Source organism: Jaculus jaculus, chromosome 4, assembly GCF_020740685.1.
Source record: "Jaculus jaculus isolate mJacJac1 chromosome 4, mJacJac1.mat.Y.cur, whole genome shotgun sequence".
NCBI classification, from domain to species: domain Eukaryota; kingdom Metazoa; phylum Chordata; class Mammalia; order Rodentia; family Dipodidae; genus Jaculus; species Jaculus jaculus.
In genome coordinates this window covers 139343051-139363498 of record NC_059105.1, presented here as the reverse complement: position 1 = coordinate 139363498, position 20448 = coordinate 139343051, and the positions used below count along the sequence as shown (strand labels likewise).

Genomic DNA, 20448 nt, shown 5'->3' with positions numbered 1-20448 from the left:
TTTGGTAAGGGCTAAGTATCCTCAGGGTCTTTCTCCTATACCCTGGTGCTGATTATCAGGAACAGCATGAAAGCAGCACTCTTGCTCATCTCCCCAATTCCTCTGTGGTTTCAGCTCTGGCTTGTGTAAAGTACAAAGGGTAGTTTATCTCCCCTGGTCTCACTTCTTTCTGAAAAAGAACAGGTTTTTCAATGGAGAGTGAAGTCAGAATAGTTTAAATGGAATAAGCATTATTAATTTAGAAAGAATATGATATATGTAATCTCTCTTTTACCCAAGGACTAGTGAGAGCTTGGCACTGGAGAATATAATCTTTGTTTCCATAGGATTCTGATCTGGTTCCCAAATCCAGATACAGTTGCCTTTACACTGAGTGGATCTCTTAGCCAATCAGAAAGCTACTGCTTACCTACAGAGGCTGTGTGCCACTATCTTAGACCTCTGGTAGACCCTATGGGCCATTTTCCCTCAGTAGTTCATGTAGCACTTTCCAGCACTAGAAAGGCCAACTGTCTCGGGTCTGGCTTTCTTCTGAATTACAGCCAAGTCTCTCCATGCTCTATGTCAGTAGCATATAGTTTCTTTAGCAATAGGGTTCTTAGCTTTTGCCTCAGGCAGGTAATCAAGTGCTTTGGTCAAAAGCTGTCTTGATTTGAGGACCTTGTAGGTCTTTCCAATTAACAGCTCAATGTGGGTAGCAATGAATCTCTCGTGCTGGGAGTCACAGGTCAGAGACAGAAAAAATAATTATTTTAAGCTTGGGCTTCATCCCACCCTCACCTTTCTCCTTTTGTGGATTATATCTATTAGACTCTCCAAGGATAAAGGTTTCTGTGATGTCAGCTCAATTTTGGATTTAATTTTGTGTTTGATTTCCCCAAAACCCATTCCCTTCCCCCAAAACCTTCCATCCCTGTTGTTTGGGCCTTGAGTTGCCTATGAAGTATGACAGCAACTCAAGCAGGTCCTGGTTAGGAACTGCAGATAAGTGACAGCATGTGGTGTTTGTCTTTCTGTGATTGTGTGAGTCAGCTGAGTATGATCTGTTCCAAGTCTATCCATTTTTTTCTACAAATTTCATTGTATCATTTTTTTGTTACTGTTGAATAAAATTCCCTTGTATAAATACTACAACTTCATTATCCATTCATCCAGCAATGGGGATCTGGGTTGATTCCAGTTCTTAGGTATAATGAATTGAGCAGCTATAAACATGATTGAGCAAATGTCCTTGTGTTGATATATAGAGCATGAAGGACAAATGCCTATTAAGGAATAACTAGGTTTGTTGGTAGCTCTATGATCATCCTTTTCAGGAATCTACAAATTAATTTCCATAGTGGTTACATTCCCACTAACAGTGGATGAGGGTTCCTCTTTCTCCATATCCTCGCCAACATTTATCATTGTTCAATTTTTGTTTTCCAAGGCAGGGTCTCACTCTAGCTCAGGCTGACCTGGAATTCACTTTGTAGTCTCAGGGTGTCCTCAAACTCATGACAATCCTCCTACCTCTGCCTCCTGAGTGCTGGGATTAAAGGTGTGTGCCACCATGCTCAGCTCTATATTTTATTTATTTGACAGACAAAGAAGAAGAGAAAGAGAGAAAGAGAGAGAGAGAGAGAGAGAGAGAGAGAGAGAGAGAGAGAGAGAGAATGGAAGTGCCCTGCCTCCAGCCACTGCAAACAAACTCCAGATGCATGTGCCTCTTTGTGCATCTGGCTAACATGGGTCCTGGCGAATCAAACCCAGGTCCTTTGGCTTTCCAGGCAAATGCCTTAACTGTTGTGCCATCCTTCTAGCCATGACAGAACAATCTAAATGCCAGCCAATCTAGGTAAGTAGATACGGGTAAAAACTGTCTCAAAAAATAAAATGAACAGTGTTTAAGGAAGATCCCCCTTCTAACCTCCAGCCTGCATACACACACACACACACACACACACACACACACACACACGTGCATGCATACCATGAACACATGCAAATTTTTAAAAATAATTTTCATTTTGAGACAGTATCTATTAGTGGCTAAGAGTTCTGAGCCAGATATGGTGCCTCATGCTCATAATCCCAACACTTACAGGTCTGAGGCAGGCTGATTGCTATGAGTTTAGATCAGCCTGGCTTATGGAGTGGGTTCTAAGTGATCGTGGGTTACAAAGTGCCTCAAAAGTTAAAAAGAAAAACGTTGAACAGAGTACAGTTCAGGATCCTTTGTGCCTACACTGTGACCTTGCCTGCTTCCTACATGCACCATCGTTGATACGGTTCCTAATCTTCTGCACTTCTGTGTTCTCTGCAAAGAAGATAACAGTGGACAAGAGTGAAACATTTAGTATGATGTATTCTAGTTAGTTTTCAAACAACTTTAAGTTCTCACTATGTCACTAATTAAAAGTTACATCAGGGCTGGAGAAATGGCTTAGTGGTTAAGCACTTGCCTATGAAGCCTAAGGACCTCAGTTGGAGGCTCGGTTCCCCAGGTCCCACGTTAGCCAGATGCACAAGGGGGCGCACGTGTCTGGAGTTCGTTTGCAGAGGCTGGAAGCCCTGGCGCACCCATTCTCTCTCTCTCCCTCTATCTGTCTTTCTCTCTGTGTCTGTCACTCTCAAATAAATAAATAAATAAATAATTTTTAAAAAAAGTTACATCATTGAGGTTATTTATTCAAACATACTGAAATTTTATCTCCCATCTCATAATTCTTCTTGAACTTCTGTATGACACTTAATTTTGTCTTTTCTGTCATTCATTTTATAGTTCTTATTCTTTTTTTTTAAATTTAATTTATTAGTTTTCTTTTCAGCAAATACAGGCGATTTGGTACCATTGTGTAGGCTCATCCATGATCTACCCCCTCCCATTGGACCCTCCTTGTTGATGTAAATGGGTCGTGCATTGAGGAGTTAGCCCACAGTTATTGGTATGATAAATGTCTCTGCATATCATAACCCAACATGTGACTCTGACATTCTTTCCACCCCCTCTTCCGCAAAATTTCCCTGAGCCATGTTGGATTCATTTTTGGTCTGCTTCAGTGCTGAGGTGTTGGGGGCCTCTGAGGCTCTGGCTCTCAGATTTGGTAGGAGTTGATTTTTCTCTGCGTTGATCTCCTTCCTCTTTGTGGTGGTATCCGGTTCATCAGGAAAACATCACCCTTGCTTGTTTCGCCAATTGTCCTTAGTTTCAGTTGGGCCCCTTTTGAGGCATGTTGGAGCAGCTCTCTCTTTAGGATCTGCATCTATCTGAAAAAGAGAAGCAGATTCTCCAACGGAGAGTAAGTTAGCACCCGGAAAATATAGTTGTTATTCTTTAATAGGGACTGGACTAATTTAATGTAGGAAAATCAGGAAAAAACTTAGAAAACTGTACTAGAGAATTTACAGTCTAATAAGTCATTTAGCAGGTTTCTTTTGCAGTGTTTTCACCCTGCACTCCAACTATTCCTATGATTTTTCAAAATGGATCTCAAGAATATCATTAAAGTCAGTCTGTATATATTCCTGAATAGTAATCGAGAATGTCTGCCAACGTATGAATATTTAGATATTTATGAGTCTTGACATCTGTCACTAGGAATGTTAATTTTTTAACCACAAATACCTAACATATTCATTGATCTTTTGTAAAGTTTTGAGATATTTGTGGAAAATTTTGATAGATTTTTTTTTTTTTGGCGGAAAGATATTCATATTTTAGTTTCTGAATGATTCAAAAAGCTATTGTGCCATATTGTGGCATCTTAATTTAAACATTAGGCTTCAATTGATTAGTCTCATAGATAAGTTTTTACTCTTTAATTATGCCATTATATTTATTTATATCTTTATATTGGTTAAATTATTAATATATATTAATTTTACTTAAAGCAAATATTAATTATATATAATATCAAGTTTTACCTACAATAATGTAGTACTTTACCCTATGATCATTATATATTTAATAATTTGAAGAATAGAAGTTTATTTAGATATTTGTTGTACCAGTCACATAACTAGCCCAATTACATTAAGTTCACTTTCTTGTATCTATATGTATAGAACTTTTCCTTGTACAAAACGGACAATACTGAAATTCTGCAATATGCCTATTTAAGATCTAAGTTTAAAGCTATCTGTGGACAAAAAGAAACAAGAAGAGAAATAATATTCTTTGGGAGAGAATCTTTATGTGACGATTCTCAGTTCACATCATTGCACAAAGCTTAGACACGGAACCATTAGGGAAGTTGGGAAGCCTGTCTTTGGAAAGAAGCATATCTAATTTTAGGAAAACTATCTGTCAGTCAGAGGAGATGCTACTTAACACAGGTTAAATAAATGACAAGATGTTTGGCAACAAAGTTTGTTGTCGCAATTCAAAGCATAGGCTGTTACTTGGAGCATCTGATTCCTGTATGTTATCTGCATTTATTGACACAGTGCATACATATGCATATTCCAAAATAAAGTTAATCTGATTTTATACTCATATGTATTCATGGTAATTTTTTTTTTTTTACTATTAGTTTTGTTTTGACAATCTTCTTGTCCAAACAGTTTATCTATGCATTACTTCATTTTCTACCCTGTACCTGCCTCCTGGATTTAGCCAAATACAAACAAAGTTTAATATAGTCAGAAGTAGATTGCAAATGCCCATACCTTATCTGGCTATTGTTCCAAGACTTCATGTGCATAATTACTCTGGGGGAGTGTGCCAGAGCAGTTGTTGAAGAAAGAACGGACCCAGCATATCCCCAGCTCTCAACACTGCAGTACTGGCCCATTACACACCTGCCGTAGCGTCACATGCATGAAATCTACTCACTAGGAACCAGGGGACCAATGATGGGTTTCTTCCAGACCACCACTCTCTGTATATAGGGGTTTGGGAACTGGAATTTATGATTTATTATGTACAACATACTAGCTTGTACATTTGTTATAAGCATTTTAGGACAACAAATAGTGTACTTTCTCTGTTTATTTTAACATCTGTGGTGGTTTGAATTAGGTGTTCCCCATAAACTCATGTGTTCTAAATGCTAGGTCCCCAGCTGGTGCCAGTTTGGGAATAAGTGCCTTGCTGAAAGACATGTGTTGTTGGGGTTAGACTTATGGGTGTTATAGCCAGCTCCCCACTTGCCAGTGTTTAGCACACTCTCATGCTGTAGTGTTTTACCTGCTATGGCAAATGTAATGCCCAGACTATGGCCATGCCATCCTTTCTCCTGCCAGTATGAAGTTTCTCCTCAAATTTGTAAGCCAAAATAAACTGTTTCCTCCCACAAGCTGCTGTTTTTTTTTTTTTTTGTTTGTGTGTGTGTGTGTGTGTGTTTTGCATGTTTTGTGCCAGCAACAAGAATGTGACTATATGTAGTCATGAGGAGATAGATGTCATTAAAAATGGCTCTTTTCTATCAGGTTTTTAGTTAAAAACCTTTCTGTCTGGCTATCCTAGAATGAAGAAATTGAAAGCTGGTGTGTGTGTTATTCTTGACACACTTTGCAGTTACATGGCTTTCTTCTTGGGCATACTAATCTGACTCTTTCCATTCCTGAGTGTACTCTGGTGCCACCAAATCTGTTTTTTTTCTTATGTTCTTTACTAGGCTTGTGCCTTCACCTTCTTCTGGGAAGCACTCTTTTCCCAAGTATGGTTTTCCATATGTCACCCTCAGTGGCTTTTCACCTCAGGTTCCTGCCTAGGTTGTCTTCTGTATTTTCAATTCATTTTGTTACACTGTCTATTCTGCTACTGATGCCTGCATAATCTCCCAGGCAGTGGTATCTCCTTCCCTAATGTCAGTTTCTCTAGGCAGTGCCTGTGCCCAGTATATAAGGTATGGTTTCTTCATGGCAAAGGTAATTTTCTTCCATTCCAACATTAATTGTTCAGGTAGCCTTCATCCTCTGGCTGTGCGGCTGGGTGGTGCTGTAAGGGCAGAGGTGTCCTCCTCTACCATGCTTGTATCTGCCCCTCATGTGTGGTGGGGGTTATATGCTGTCCTTGCCTCTTCTGCTGTTTCTATTGCTTTAACTCTCATTAATCTTTTAAGCATTTTTTTAACTTCTCCCCTATGTTCTTCCTTTTAAGGAGATTCAATTCTTTACAATCAAAGAAATCTGTTTTCTCCTCCTTTAGATTATTGGCTTTATTAGAAGAGGGATCATGCTGATGTATATTTGTCATATCAGCTCATGCATATGATACAAGTAGGCAATTTAGTTTTTGTCTTGATTGTGTGCTTTCTATTTTTGAGGCAGAGTGTCATGTCATTCTAGCCTCAAACTCCCTATGAATCCAAAGATGGCCTTGAACTTCTGATCCTCCTGCCTGTACCTCCTAACTGATGGCATTACAGGCACACACTTCCATGCCTGGTTTATGCACTGCTGGTGATTGAATCCCGAGCCTTGTTAATATGAGGCAGACAACACCACATAAGCAGTGGTAAATATTTAATCTTCTACTTAGAGATGGGCATATAAGCAGTGTAGAAATTCACGGTACTTAGAGAACTTTCTTTGACTCATTTTTTTTTTTAAAGAAGGTAGGTATGTGAGAGTCCACTAAAGAAGGCAGAACCTAAAGCATTTGATTTTAAGGGTCTTCCATATACATAGGAGGAATGGTGGTTAAAGTCATTCATGTTACTTTATTTTCCTGATTTCCCCTGAAAAGGATTGGTCCCAGGACTCCCCATTCTCCAAGAATATCAAAATTCTAAAATGTTTTAGTGTTAATAGCTATACACATGTTCCCATATTAATTAATTCTATATTAATTGTAATGCTGCCTAATACAATGTAAAGACCACAAAGAATTTTTAACAGTGTCATTTAGGAAATTGTAGGAACATGCAAGACAAGTGGTTACCACCAACCTATACATACACTTTGCCACTCTTCAAAAAGTTTCCAAAATTAAAAAGAACTTGTGGTAAGAAAGATCTCTGTCTTCAGTATAGATATAGCTGCTGCAAGAGTACCTACGCAGTCCAGGATTGAGATGGGAGATTAGCAGTGCTCAGCAGGTATCAGGCATCTGTGGACTGGCAGGAGGCTGCCCCAGTATGCCCATGCATCAGTTCTTCTATGAGAATTCATGTAGTGTTCTGTGTGGAACAAATTCAAGTTTTCTCATTGGGCTGCTTCTTGGAACTGTATGGATTTTTTTTCTATTATTTTCATCTGATCTTAATGTAGAACCTATGATAGGAGGTACAGAACCATAAGGGGGGGGGGAGAGAGAAGAGGGGAGAAAGAGAGATAGACAACTAGTGACCTATAACAGGAAAACCTGGCTCTGCTGAGAACTGTTCAGTTTTGTTCTGCTTTCCTCATTTGACATGCCACTCATGTCCTGTTCTGAATATGATCACTATGTTTTGATATTGTTCCTGAAAATAGATTATGATAGATATTTAACAATTGTGTAGGGACATAGCTAAACTTAAGAAATCCTTGTGTTGGGCTGGAGAGATGGCTTGGTGGTTAAGGAACTTGCTTGCAAAGCCAAAGGACCCTGGTTCAATTTCCCAAGACCCACAAAAACCAGTTGCATAAAGTAATGTATGTGTCTGGAGTTTGTCTGCAGCAACTGAAGGCCCTGGATAGCCCATATTCTCTCTCTCTTTCCCTCTCTCTTTCTCTCTCTCTCTCATTTTCTCACTCTCACTCCTCTTTCTCTATCAAATAAATTAAAAAAAATTTTTTTTGAAAAAGAAATCTTTTCGTCCTTGCTGCAGGAGCTAGGCTCTCTAGCTTACTGTGAAGAATTAAAAAAGAATCATTAGCTATGGCCAATGCCTACAGCCAGATTGGTCAATGTCAAAGAGGGAGGGTGTGATTGCAAGGAAAATCCCAGATCCTGATTTGAAAAATTGTTTTTTCTCCTTTTCTACACTTTGGTGAGTTACTTCTTCATTGAAAAACCAGGAAAATTTAAAGCAATTTAAAATTGGAAGCTTCCTTTAAGTGTCAGTCTTCAGTATGTGTAAGCAGAGTAAAAACTGAAGCTTTTAATTATTTACTTCTCTTCATTGAGACTATACCTTATTTTTATATATGTACATAAACTTGCTCACCACAAAGAGTTATATAACATCCTCAGCATGGAGACTATGATAGACTTTAATTAAGTTCTAGGTAAAATTAGTATGCATTATGGTTTAGAGAAACAAAATACACAACCCTGCTAATCAAAGTGTTCAGCTTACAGAGCTAAAGCTTTTCATTAGTTATATTGTCTTGAATTTCATCACTGTACCAGCTGGCTTCTTGTCAATTTATACTTTGGACCTTTACATCAAACAGCAAAAAAATTAATTACAGTGAAAGGAGTCCCAATAGGAATTTGGCGCTTAGAGGTTTTTCACAATTAACCAGACATGAATGGGGCTATGTACACAGGAAATGGAAAGGAAGAAAAGGAACTCAGTAGAGTTTTCTAGAATTATTAAGTATAACAGCTTCCTGATTTTGTTTTCAAGTTGTATGGCCAAAGCTTTCAGCCCTCTCCTCTCTGAAAGCGCTCAGGTATGTTACTGTACTGAGCATAGTGACTCATGGCATGAAATGTGAATTTTCTTACAAAATGTCCCAATTGAGATCTCAAATATTCTTTTCTTTTATTTTGAATTGAGTAGCAGCCTATGTGTTACATTACGGGTGATAATCATAATTTAATGAGCAGAACGATCACACTTTGATGGTTAGCGCCTGGTAACTTGTAAAGCATGCTTTGGACTCAGAGGTATTGTTCTGAAGTGTCACAGTCATTGCCTCTGGTGCTGCAGTCGTTTCAAAAGTGACTTTCTAAGCCTCCTATCTGTTGAAGAAGGCAGCCAAAGGTTGTAAAAACTGCTTCCTTCAGGTTTTCTATTTTTTTTCATTTTTATGTTGCTTAAAATTTCTTTCTTGTGATCCATTTTTCTAGAACCCCTTTCACAAATGTATTTAAGCATCTGATACCTAGAAAATCTGAAGAGAACATTCCCACCTAAGAAGAATGCACTTAGGAAACTCACATTAGTTGAGGAACATAAACATGTACGATGCGATGTATATATAGTATTCACAGGTAACTTAGAAGTATGTATTTTGATTTATTTAATATCTAAAGCTAATTCATACTGTGTTGTTCCCAGTCCATCAAGTTACTTGTACTTATGCAAGTCAGTCACCTTCTAGGCCATCACTCAGATAAATTTTGGCTTCTGATACTTTTAGCAGCCCTTAGTTATAAGCACATCTGGGTGGCCATATTTCATTGCACTAGCTCAGGTACTGCCACATTTCTTAAGTAATTTGTAGACCACAGCTGAAGAGAACATTGCTAACTTTTCTAATGATAGTATTTTTCTTCGTTAGCTTTGTGAACTAGGTGCTGGTGTGAGACACTAACAGACAGTTTGCAGTTTTCACTGTGCAGTCTGAGAATGGTCTGCTGTTATTTCAAGGACACTCTCAAAGTCCTTTTGAGATTTACTTTCATTTATTTTGTGCCTGTCTTTATAGTTTTGAAACAAAAAATGAAATTTAATGTTGTGTTCATCTACATTAAACTTAATTTGCTCCATGTCATGTCATTTACAACAAAGATAACATCAAATCCCACTCTTCAAAAAATATATTTGTCTACAAACACTGATAAAATTTTTCTACTTTTTTTGTAGTTCTATGTAACGTCTACATATTTTAGTTTAAAAAAAATTCTCTTCAGGGATTTTTTTTTAATCCAAATAAATCTATCAGAGATTGATAAAAGATTCTCTAATAAAAATAATTTTTAGCATATAACAGTGTTTTAAAAATTGCATTATTTTCTTTATAGAAATTTAATCTCATTTTATGTGTTAAATAAGTACCCTTATTAGTATGTTCTTTAAATAGGAGACTATCTGTTTAATAAAGAAAAATGAAGAAAAATTAAAATGTATATTGAATGTTTTTCAGAATTCATTTTCACTTATATTTTCCAAGTATTTTATTTGATCTCATGATATTAATCTTCATCCTAATAGTAGTTTTAGACATAGAATTGAAAAGGTTGAATGGATTTTTAAAATCAATATAGCTTAGAAGGACTAAAATGAAGTATTGAAATTATATAATGAATAATTCTTATGATAGTTAATCTTAATTTTCCACCTGATAGAATTTAGAATCACATACAATACCCACCTTAAAACATGTTGGTGAGGGCTTTTCCGGAGAGATTTACTGAGGAGGGAAGGACACCTGAATTTGAGTAGCCATCTCATCCTGGGCTGGGGTCCCAAATTGAATAAGAAGGGGACGATTAGCCTAGCCTAGCATTCCTCTGTCTCTTTCCTGTCTGTGAACTGAATGTGACCAGCTACCTCACATTCCCACCACTGGTTCTCCCCCCACCTGTATGTATCTTCACAAAGAACGAGCCCAAAATAACCACTCCTGAGCTTTTTATTGTTTTGTTTTGTTTTGTTTTGTTTTTGAGATGGGGTCTCATTCTCGTCCAGGCTGACCTGGAATTCACTATGTAATCTCAGGTTGGCCTCGAACTCACAGTGATCCTCCTACTTTTGCCTACCAAGTGCTGGGATTAAAGTTGTGTGCCACCACGCCCAGCTCCTGAGCTTTTTTTCCACAGCAAAGTAGCTAATAATAGTACTTTGTCACATTGAGTCCTAAACATACATCATATAATTTGCGCACTAAAATGTGTTCAGTAACAATTTGCCAAGTTCTGTCTATATTGTCAAATAATTATTACTGTTCAAAACTTGGCAAATATTTCAGTTCAGATTTATATCCACTGTTTCCCTTCCGTGTAGAATTTGTAATTAATTCAGTTTTTGGTCAGGAAGTAACAGACTGGTATGTAAAGAAAAGCTTATAAGATTGGTCAATTTTGATAACCCTAAATTAACGAACTTTAGGTGACTGATTTTTAAAAAAATGCATCATTTTACCTAATGAGATGCTGTCATGAAGATGTTTACTTATTCACAAGGGAAACACAGATAATAAAATTCAGTTCCTATGTAATATGTCCCTTTGTTCAAATAAATTTTCTAGGTAACATATAGAGAGATGGATATAACTATAGACTTCAGTAGAAATATATATACATAGTGAACATGAATGAAATCAAATAAATCATTTACCAAATAGAAGGTAATCATTGTAAACATTTTAGATTATTTTTAATTGATTTTGAAAATATACCTGTGAGTATAATTCTGTGTGTGTGTGAAAGAGAGAGAGAGAGAGACAGGGGGAGTGGGTGGAGAACATGTGTGCTGTGAGCATATTTGTATGCAGATGCTAGTACCTCTGGTGCACGTATCTGACAGCCAGTCCCTGACAAAGAGTCTCTCACTTAACCTGGGCCATCTGTTTTATAGGTAGACTGGCTGGCCAGAGAGCCACGTGATCCTCCTGACTCCCCACCAAACCCAGTACTGGCATCACAGGAATTTACAGCCATGCCAGAATTTTTACGGTGCTAAGGATCAAAAATAAGGTCTTCATGCTTGCACAGCAAGCACTCTTACCTGTGAAACCATCTCTTCCCCAGCACTTAAATTTCTTACATAGTAAAAATAATAAGTTTTAGAAATAATAATAATGTGCCAAATGTATTGAGCATATGCTATATAATATGTACTGTGCTAAATAATTTACATGCTATCTCTTATGCAATTATAACATGTTCTTCTTCAGACTCTATTGCCATAATCTGATTGGACCACTAACATGGACCACCATAATCAAATGTGTGGCTTAAACTGCACAAATATTTCTCACAGTTTGGGGAGCTGGGCAAACCACAATTAAAGAAACTGCAAACTTTGTTTGATGAGTTCCCAGGCCCTGCTCCTGTCTTCCTGCTGTGTCCTTCATTTTAGCAAGACAGGGGAGCTTTGTGGGTGTGTTTTCTAAGAAGACCAGTTAGCTTTCATGAGGGTAGACATCCAAAGCTTCACCAACTAATATCATCACATGGGAAGTTAGCATTTTAACATATGAATCCAGGCATGGGGCAAATTTATAATCCATCATATCTCCTTATACAACAACTATGACGTTCCAAGCTAGGGTGCTAGAAACAAATAAGTTATTTCACATTGCTGTTTGTTTAATGTCGATGCTGGACAAGTTTTGAAGGCTGTTATCTATTCTCTTCTCTCTCTCTCCCTCCCCCCAAGTGTGTGTGCACATGTGCAAGTTTATATTATATTCCCTGCCCTCTGATAATTAGGGTGAATCTAACTGTTTAGTCTGCATTGATGAGAACTGTTAGATACCATAATACTATGAGTGAGCTGAACTCTGCAAAGGATAAGAGCTAACTGGTTTCACCTATGACTCCACTCCAAAAGCAGCAGCTAGAATAGATGGCAAGCACAGGGAGCTGTGACCTGCATTTACCATTCCCTCAAAGCAGAGACAAGGAGACAGGGAATGGATCACCTACTCCGAGTGTTCAAGCTTAAGTAGAGCTCTACTGTTAGAAGCTGACAAAAGTGCTAATTTCACATGTAATATAACTAACTTCCAAGTATGAAGTGAATATCTCTTGGTAGTTCCTCAGGAGTCTTGAGAGCAAATATATGGGAACAAGGAAGTTTCAAGATGGTGGAGGACTCCTAAGTTAGGTCCTGATTTATCCTGTCAGTCAGATGTCTTCTAACAAAATTATTTTTATATCCAAGTCTGCCTTTTAAGGCCTAAATTAGTAGGTTATATAAGAATGTAACTGTTGTGCTTTGAGAAATTTATTTGTATTATTAATGATAGGAATAAGTTCATGACTCTAAGAGACTCAGCCTTAAAAAAAAAAAAAAACAGAATAAGTGAAATAGAGTCAAAACCTTATCCTTTTAGTTTACTCTGTCTCTTCTTTGCCTGCTGTGCACTAGCCTTGGCCATACACTCCTCTGAGTACTCACCAAAAGCATCTCCTTGGAGACCATGATCCAAGCCCTCATATGAATTCAGATGAGGTACAGAACTTATATGAATTGCACAATAGCTTCTTGAGTCTTAATTATCCTATTCTACCCAGGAGAAAACTAGCAACTAGAAATAATAGCCTGATTTCATTTAACTAATAAGTGATGCCATTGTAATATAAACAACCGGTTGACTTTGAAATCTTTGTTCATAGGCATCATGTTGTCCAGCTGTCTTCACTTGGAAAGAACTTCCAAGACTCTATTTTTCAGAGTGAACTCTTTAGCCCACTTACTTTCAGAAGGAAATTTAATAAAAATAACAGATTTCTGTCTAAGAATCTCTCTGTCAGTATCATGGCGATGTACATTCTCTTTAGAGAAGCCTCTTTGGTGATTCTGGAGCAGAACATAAATTGAAAAACACAACTCTGTTGTGTTTTATTCCTGCAACAAACAGGAGAGGCTGAAGCAAGCCCTTCCTGGTAGAATTTGCTGCCACTTTCTGTGTAGAATCCCTTGTGTGTTGCCCTTGCTCCTTGGTCTCCTGGAAGGTCTGCCCTCTGCCTGATGCCTCTTGGGTGTTGTCTTTGTTCCTGATCCTTTGGTGTTTTTGACCATCTTCACTTGTGAAGGCCCTTACAACTTAACACCTGCTCCTTACCCTCAGTTCTCCCTGAAATTCAGTACCTTACTATTACTTCTGTCACTCTAAATCCATGCACACCAAGAAATCATCCAGGACTTAAATTTAGCATGTCTAGAACTAAACTATTTTTTTTCTCACCTCCAAACTTATTTTATATTTGTGGTTTATTTTTATTTTAATTTTCTGTTTATTTATTTATTTGAGAGAGACAGAAAGAGAGAGAAAGCGGCAGATAGATAGAGAATGGGTGCACCAGGGCCTTCAGCCCCTGAGGACAAACTCCAGATGCATGCAGCCCCTTATGCATCCAGATTATGTGGGTCCTGGGAAATTGAGCCTCAAACCAGGGTCCTTAGGCTTCACAGGCAAGCACTTAACCACTAAGCCATCTCTCCAGCCCCTCCAAACTTTTTTAGTCAGTATTTTCTCTGGTGCATTTATTACTTATTGTCCTGAACTTAAAAACTTCAAATTGCATTCAGATGTCCTTTTTCCTTGCCACATCCACTCAGTTATCAAATCTTATTATTTCCACCCGAGAAATTCATGGGAATCAATATTCTTTTCTTCACATCTTATAGTTTAAATACCAACATCATTTCCTCTACTATTCAATATTATCCAGTATCTCACATCTTTTACACATTGGATACAACCTTTTACAACAAATGCAATAGAATTTTCATTACTTAAAAACAGATTTTGTGTTGGGTAAATTGCTTAGTGGTTAAGGCATTTACCTGAAAAGCCTAAGGACCCCAGTTTGATTCCCCAGGACCCACATAAGTCAGATGCACAAGGGTTGCATGTGTCTGGAGCTCATTTGCAGTGGCTGAGGGCCCTGGCACACCCATTCTCTCTACCTCTTCCTCTCTCTCTCAAATAAATAAGGAAATAAAATATTTAAAAAAAAATAGCTTTGGTTTTCTATTGCCTGCAATATAATGTCTACAGCTAAATAGATTTATCTTAATCATATTTTGTCCTTTCATCTTGCCTCTACTCAGCACAAACTCTCTCAGCAAAAACTTTTTTCTGGCTAATCTATGACCCACACTGCATGTCATCTGTTATTGAAATGCATTTTAACATGTTTCTCTGTTAATTTGCAATCTTTCCCACATATTGAAGGTTGCCCCTTTCCATAGTATTTTATTTATTTATGAGAGAGAGTGTGGGGGGGGGGGTGGAGAATGGGCATGCCTGGGCCTCCAGCCACTGCAAATGAACCAGATATGTGTGCCACATTGCACTGGCATACGTGGATTCTGGGGAATGGAACATCCATCTTTGACTTTGCAGACAATTGCCTGAACCACAAAAACATCTCTCCAGCACAGGTTGGTCCTTCTTATCATTGTGTTTTTATAGCATTGTCTTCTACCCAAGATAGTATAACAGTAATTAAAAGTCTGAATGTCAAGACCAAATTAATTGGATTTATATTCCCAAATACTTAATCAAGTATTTGGTGTGTATGACTTCTCTGTTTCTTTGTTTCCCTACCTACACAACTGGGACAATAATAGTGTCTTCCTCATAGGGTTGTTGAAGATGGGAAAGGGTCAATGAGTACAAATAGTGCAATCAGCATTGGTATTTAGGAATAGAGACCTGTAACCCTCTCTTTGGTGACCAAGGTAATTATGATATAATCATTTCCTCAGGGAGAAGCCCAAAGCAATTGCTAGAAATCTGTGGCCATATATTTCATGTATAGAAAAGCTTTTTATCTATAGAATGCCTGAATATAGTTTGTAAGATATGTATCTTACATTAGTTTATCCATGACATATTTTTAGTCTTTAGAAATGTGTCCACTAGTTGAAATCTCTCTCATTAGTAAGTTGGTACTTGCACATAAATTTGTTCCCATTCTGGAAGTTGCATTATTTTGGACAAAGGATGTACTCTAGCTTTCATTATGGAGCTGTGCAGCTTATCAACTGAGTGGAGCAAGCTGTGCTTTGAGAATACCCTGGGCCAAAAGAGCAGGCTCTGGAGCCAGGCAGGATTCACATTTGTGAGAGGGAAGCATCTTGTGACAGGGTAAAGTATCTTAAAGCCCATGGAGGCTATGAGGCCCAGAAATTCTAGTCTCTTCTCTTGACATACTATGCACAGAATCATAAAAATATTTCCATTTAGTCTAAAATATTAGAATTTAGTGAAGTGCTTGCAGATATTTTACTTTACATGGAATTGCTACAAAACTATTTATTAAAATGTTATTTATATTTTGATGATTCTGAACCTGAGAAGTTAAATATAAATTGCAGGATTCAGCAAAGTTTATTAGTTACATCAATTCTATAGTAAATCATTCTGAATTATATTTGGTTTTTGGTTTTCATCTTTAGAGTGAGAAATAATAATTAAATTGATTCCTAACCAGGTGTTTTAGCTGTGTGTGCGTGCACGTGCACATGTGCATGCACACGCGTGCACGCACGCGCGTGCACACACACACACACACACTTGAAATTATACATAGATGTCTAAAGAAACTAGTAGAGATAGGAAAATAACATGAACAGTTCTAATAGTGATGACAGCATGAATTTCTGTAGCTCAAGATATTTATAACAAATTTGTCTAACATGGTAAAGTAGAAACATCTTTGAATTTTAATCAGTAGAAGTATATTTAATGGTTCCTCTCCTACTTGGTATTATCTATGTGAGGTTGGACAAATCCTTTTACTGCCCAGAGTTTAGGAGATTTCATTTGTGAAATGAAGATAATATTCTTTTGAGGTTCAAAAAAGTACTGTACATACAAAGCCCCTGAAAATTGTAAAGCATTGTACAGATTTCCAAGATTATAGAAGTAGAGATTTCAGAAATTCCTTAGATATCTCCTAGATTATTTCAGAGATGAAATAACAATGATGGCTATAATTTTCTGTCCCTCTTTGAGTATGTGGAAACCAAAATATACAACTAGCTATAGCTGGACTCTGAAACTTCAAAATGCAAATTTGTTTCATCATGCATTGGTGGATTTGTATATCTTCCATAGGGTACAGCTGTGAATTACAGCCTAAACTGATCTTGAATACTTTTAAAAGATAAACTTATGGTGTTAACTTGACCAAAAATGTTAATTTTTCCCAGTCCTTTTTACATCTGTGGTCTTGTTTGTTTTAATACAGGTAATGAATTTGGGCATCCTGAATGGTTAGACTTCCCAAGGAAAGGAAATAACGAGAGTTACCACTATGCCAGAAGGCAGTTTCACTTAGCTGATGATGACCTCCTTCGCTATAAGTTCCTCAATAACTTTGACAAAGATATGAATAGACTGGAAGAAAGATGTGGTTGGCTTTCAGCTCCACAGGTAAGCCCTTTACTCTAAATGTGATGTCATAGTCACTAAAGCTGTGCATGTATCAGATGGCAATCAGTTATAGTCTCTATGCAGATCTAGTAAGCAAAACTTTATTATTCAGTGTGTAGTTCCCTGTACACACTTCAGGTTGTCAAAATATGTCACTGGAGTTTCTCCAGTAGATAATGAAAATCTTAAACTCTTACCCTGCTTACTACCTCAGTTAGTTTGTTGTTGTTTAAATTTAGCAATTTTTATGTCAGTAGGTTAAAAGAAATGGCAGAAGCTCTGTATGGAACCCATTTTGGAAATTGCTGTGGAAACATCTTAATTGTTTTGACTATTTTTCTTTATGTAAATAATTATGCTGTCATAAAGAAACTACCTTGACAAAACATAGATTTCTTTATTCCTTTTTTATTCCTGTCTTTGCCAGTTTCTAACTTGTCATTTCAATAGATGCCATTATACCTGCATGCTGTTTCGTATTTTTCATGAATCTAACTCTCCTCAGGAATTAAAGTCTCACTTTTCAATAAGCTGTAGAAAAGGTAATAGGTGGAAATTTTATACAGGCTTTTTTTTTCTTTTGCAAAAATTAGCATATAGGGTGTATTAGTTATAATCCATTCACTTTATATTGGTGTTGTTTAAATTACTTTTGATATGTTTTTCTTTAGAACCTATGAGTCTTTCATTTAGTGGCTGACAAAAGGGTATTTATATTTTTAGTAAGGCTACATGACACAAATGCCTAGATCACATTTGTTAGAAATGCCATTTCCAGAAGAGAGAAAAATGGCACTTCTTTTGAGTAGGAATGATGTTGAGTACCAAAAGGCACTTTTACACAAGAACCTTAGGAAACATTTCAAAATCATGAGGAGGAGGAACTCTGATGTTTGTGTGGCAACAGATCTGGAACTGGGAGAGTCAAGAGTGGTGTTGCAGAAGCATGAAATCTTCAAAACCAACTTAAATACCATGTGCAAAATAAGGGAATTAGCAAATTTAATTTCTTTTCAGATCTGTCCGTTTCATTAAGAAATAATCTCCTACATATTGTAATGGACTTTAAGTTTGCCATTAATTCAGACAGAAGTGGGTGAAAATGTAAGATTTTATTTTCATTAGAATAACTAATTTCAGAAACTAGGTATAATAGCAATGTTATATTAACTTTTGAAAAATTTTATGTACCTTGCCACATTAATCTGAATGCTAAAACAAAAGTCTTAAGGAAAAATTTATAAGTATGTAAAGTACACACAAAATACACATAGAGCAGACACAATATTTTTATGTTAAACAAGCTATAGCATGAACCCTCTATATGTGCTTTAGAATTGAGAAGTGGCTAGTGAAATTCTTGTATTCATAGTAGATTTTCAAGTAGATAGTAGGTATATTCAAGTAGATTTTCTTACACTGTTAAGATTGTAATGTGCAAAAATACAGACTTCTGGGATTTAGGTTGTGGCATAATAATGAATAGGGCTATTAAGAAAGACATAACATGGACTGGAGAGATGGCTTAGCAGTTAAAGTATTTGCCTTTTAAGACTAAGGACCCAGGTTCAATTCCCCAGTGCCATGTAAGCCAGATGCATATGGTGGGGCATACATCTGGAATTCGTTTACAATGGGTAAAAGCCCTGGTGTGCCTCCACTCTCTCTCCCCTCCCCCCATCTTTCTCTCTCATAAGTAAATAAATAAAATATTTTTTAAAAGACAAAACAATTTTAGTAAATAATTTACTTGTAGCAGCATCTAGGAATTCTTTATAAGGCATGCGTTCATTCTTTCAGGCCTATGTGAGTGAACAACATGAAGGCAACAAGGTCATCGCTTTTGAGAGAGCAGGCCTCCTTTTTATTTTCAACTTCCACCCAAGCAAGAGCTACAGTGATTATCGAGTTGGAACGGCCTTGCCTGGGAAATATCCTTTTCTTTGCTGTGGCCATTTGTATTCAATTGTTTTATTACATGAGAAAATAAGAAAGACTAACACTGATCTTGCTTTCACTTTTCTCATCTGAAAAAATGAGAGGCTTGAGACAGATAATCAATGAAACTTTGTTCATTTCAGTTATGCTGAATTATTTTTAAGCTTTGTCCCTGTTCTAAACATATGCTGAACATTTTTAAAAATGATGCTCTGTTTCAATAAGCAATGTAAGGCACCAGTCATTGTAGTTTTTCTTTCCTTTTTCCTTTTCTTCTTTCTTTTTCTGTGTGTTTTGTTTTTCTTTCCAGACAGGGTCTCACTCTAGCCCAGGCTAACCTGGTACTTACTCTAAAGCCCCACACTGGCCTTTCGCTCACTGCAGTCCTCCTAACTCAGCCTTCTTAATGCTGGGAATTTGTGAATCATCTCCTTTGTCCTTCTTCACTTAGTGAGAAACAAGGTTGAGATTGATGTAAATATGATGTCCTTCCCGTTTCTCTGCCCCTGTTCCTAAAATACAAGACATGGCTCAGTTTGTACGTGAGACTTGGTATGGAGACAAGTGCAGGCGTGGTGTAGCTACACAAGTAACCGGGAGAACGTTTTTGTGTGTTCTCTCCTTATAGTCATAGTCATAGTCACAGATTACTTGGTATCAATATCAGCCTTTATTTTCTGTTGATTTGATACACTGTCTCTGACTTAAGTGGCAAGGAGATGAGCAACATAAATTATGATATAATGCATAATAAATATATAGGGAAGGAGTAAAAGTATTTCATAATGAAACAAGATAAGGACAGGAAAAATATTAAAAATAGAGAAAGGGAGTATGATAGAAAGGAAAAGACCAGGAAGCCTAGACTTTGGAAAATGAAGTGGATTATAGTAGGGAAAAAAAAGTAAAAGGCCATTTCAATGGAAAGCATAGAGCATCCTTATATAATGGGCAGTGTAGTGCATTAATTGAAGAATGAGTACTATAAAAAGAAATACTAAGAGATTAAGTTGAAAATATTGATTATGATCAAATAATGCAAAGCGTTAATGCCATATAAATTAGTTTAGGCTTTGTCCCCCCCTGAGGTCTTACAGTGAGTTGCTAAAGGTTTTGAACAAGAGAAGTGCTTGTTAAGAATTGCTACATCACCTTGTTAGCTTGTCTCTTAATGGGTGAATTAAGGCCATTAATATTTAGGGTAAGGACTATGAGGTTTGATTTAATTCTTGCCATATTTTGGTGGTTTATGTGCTTTGGTGTTTTCTTGGACTGTAGTTTTTTGTGCCTTCTCTGTGTTTGGTTATTGTGATCTGTTTCTTGTAGGCACCTGAGGTTAGACTGACCTGGAATTTGCTATGTAGTCTCAGCCTGGTCTCCAACTCACTGTGATTTTTGTACCTCTGCCTCCGGAGAGCTGGGACTAAATGTGTGGTTCACCATGTCTGGCTTATTTTCTATATGGTACTGCTTCTTCTAAAGCAATTTGTATTTTAATGTCTCTGAATAATCAAAATATATTGATGACCTAAAGTTCAAGTTAGCTAGTGGAAGAATTTTATTCTAATGAGGATTCATTTCTGACATGTC

General features: G+C 37.0%; 1 protein-coding gene across 1 annotated transcript in view; it reads left to right on the top strand.

Annotated features, from left to right (window-relative positions):
• The window catches only part of Gbe1 (1,4-alpha-glucan branching enzyme 1), a 282900-nt gene that overhangs the window by 233690 nt on the left and 28762 nt on the right, over positions 1-20448 (top strand). The window contains exons 13-14 of the mRNA XM_004665512.2: positions 16736-16920; positions 18721-18851. Coding sequence (XP_004665569.1) covers positions 16736-16920; positions 18721-18851 — 316 coding nt within the window. The remainder of the gene's footprint in view (positions 1-16735; positions 16921-18720; positions 18852-20448) is intronic.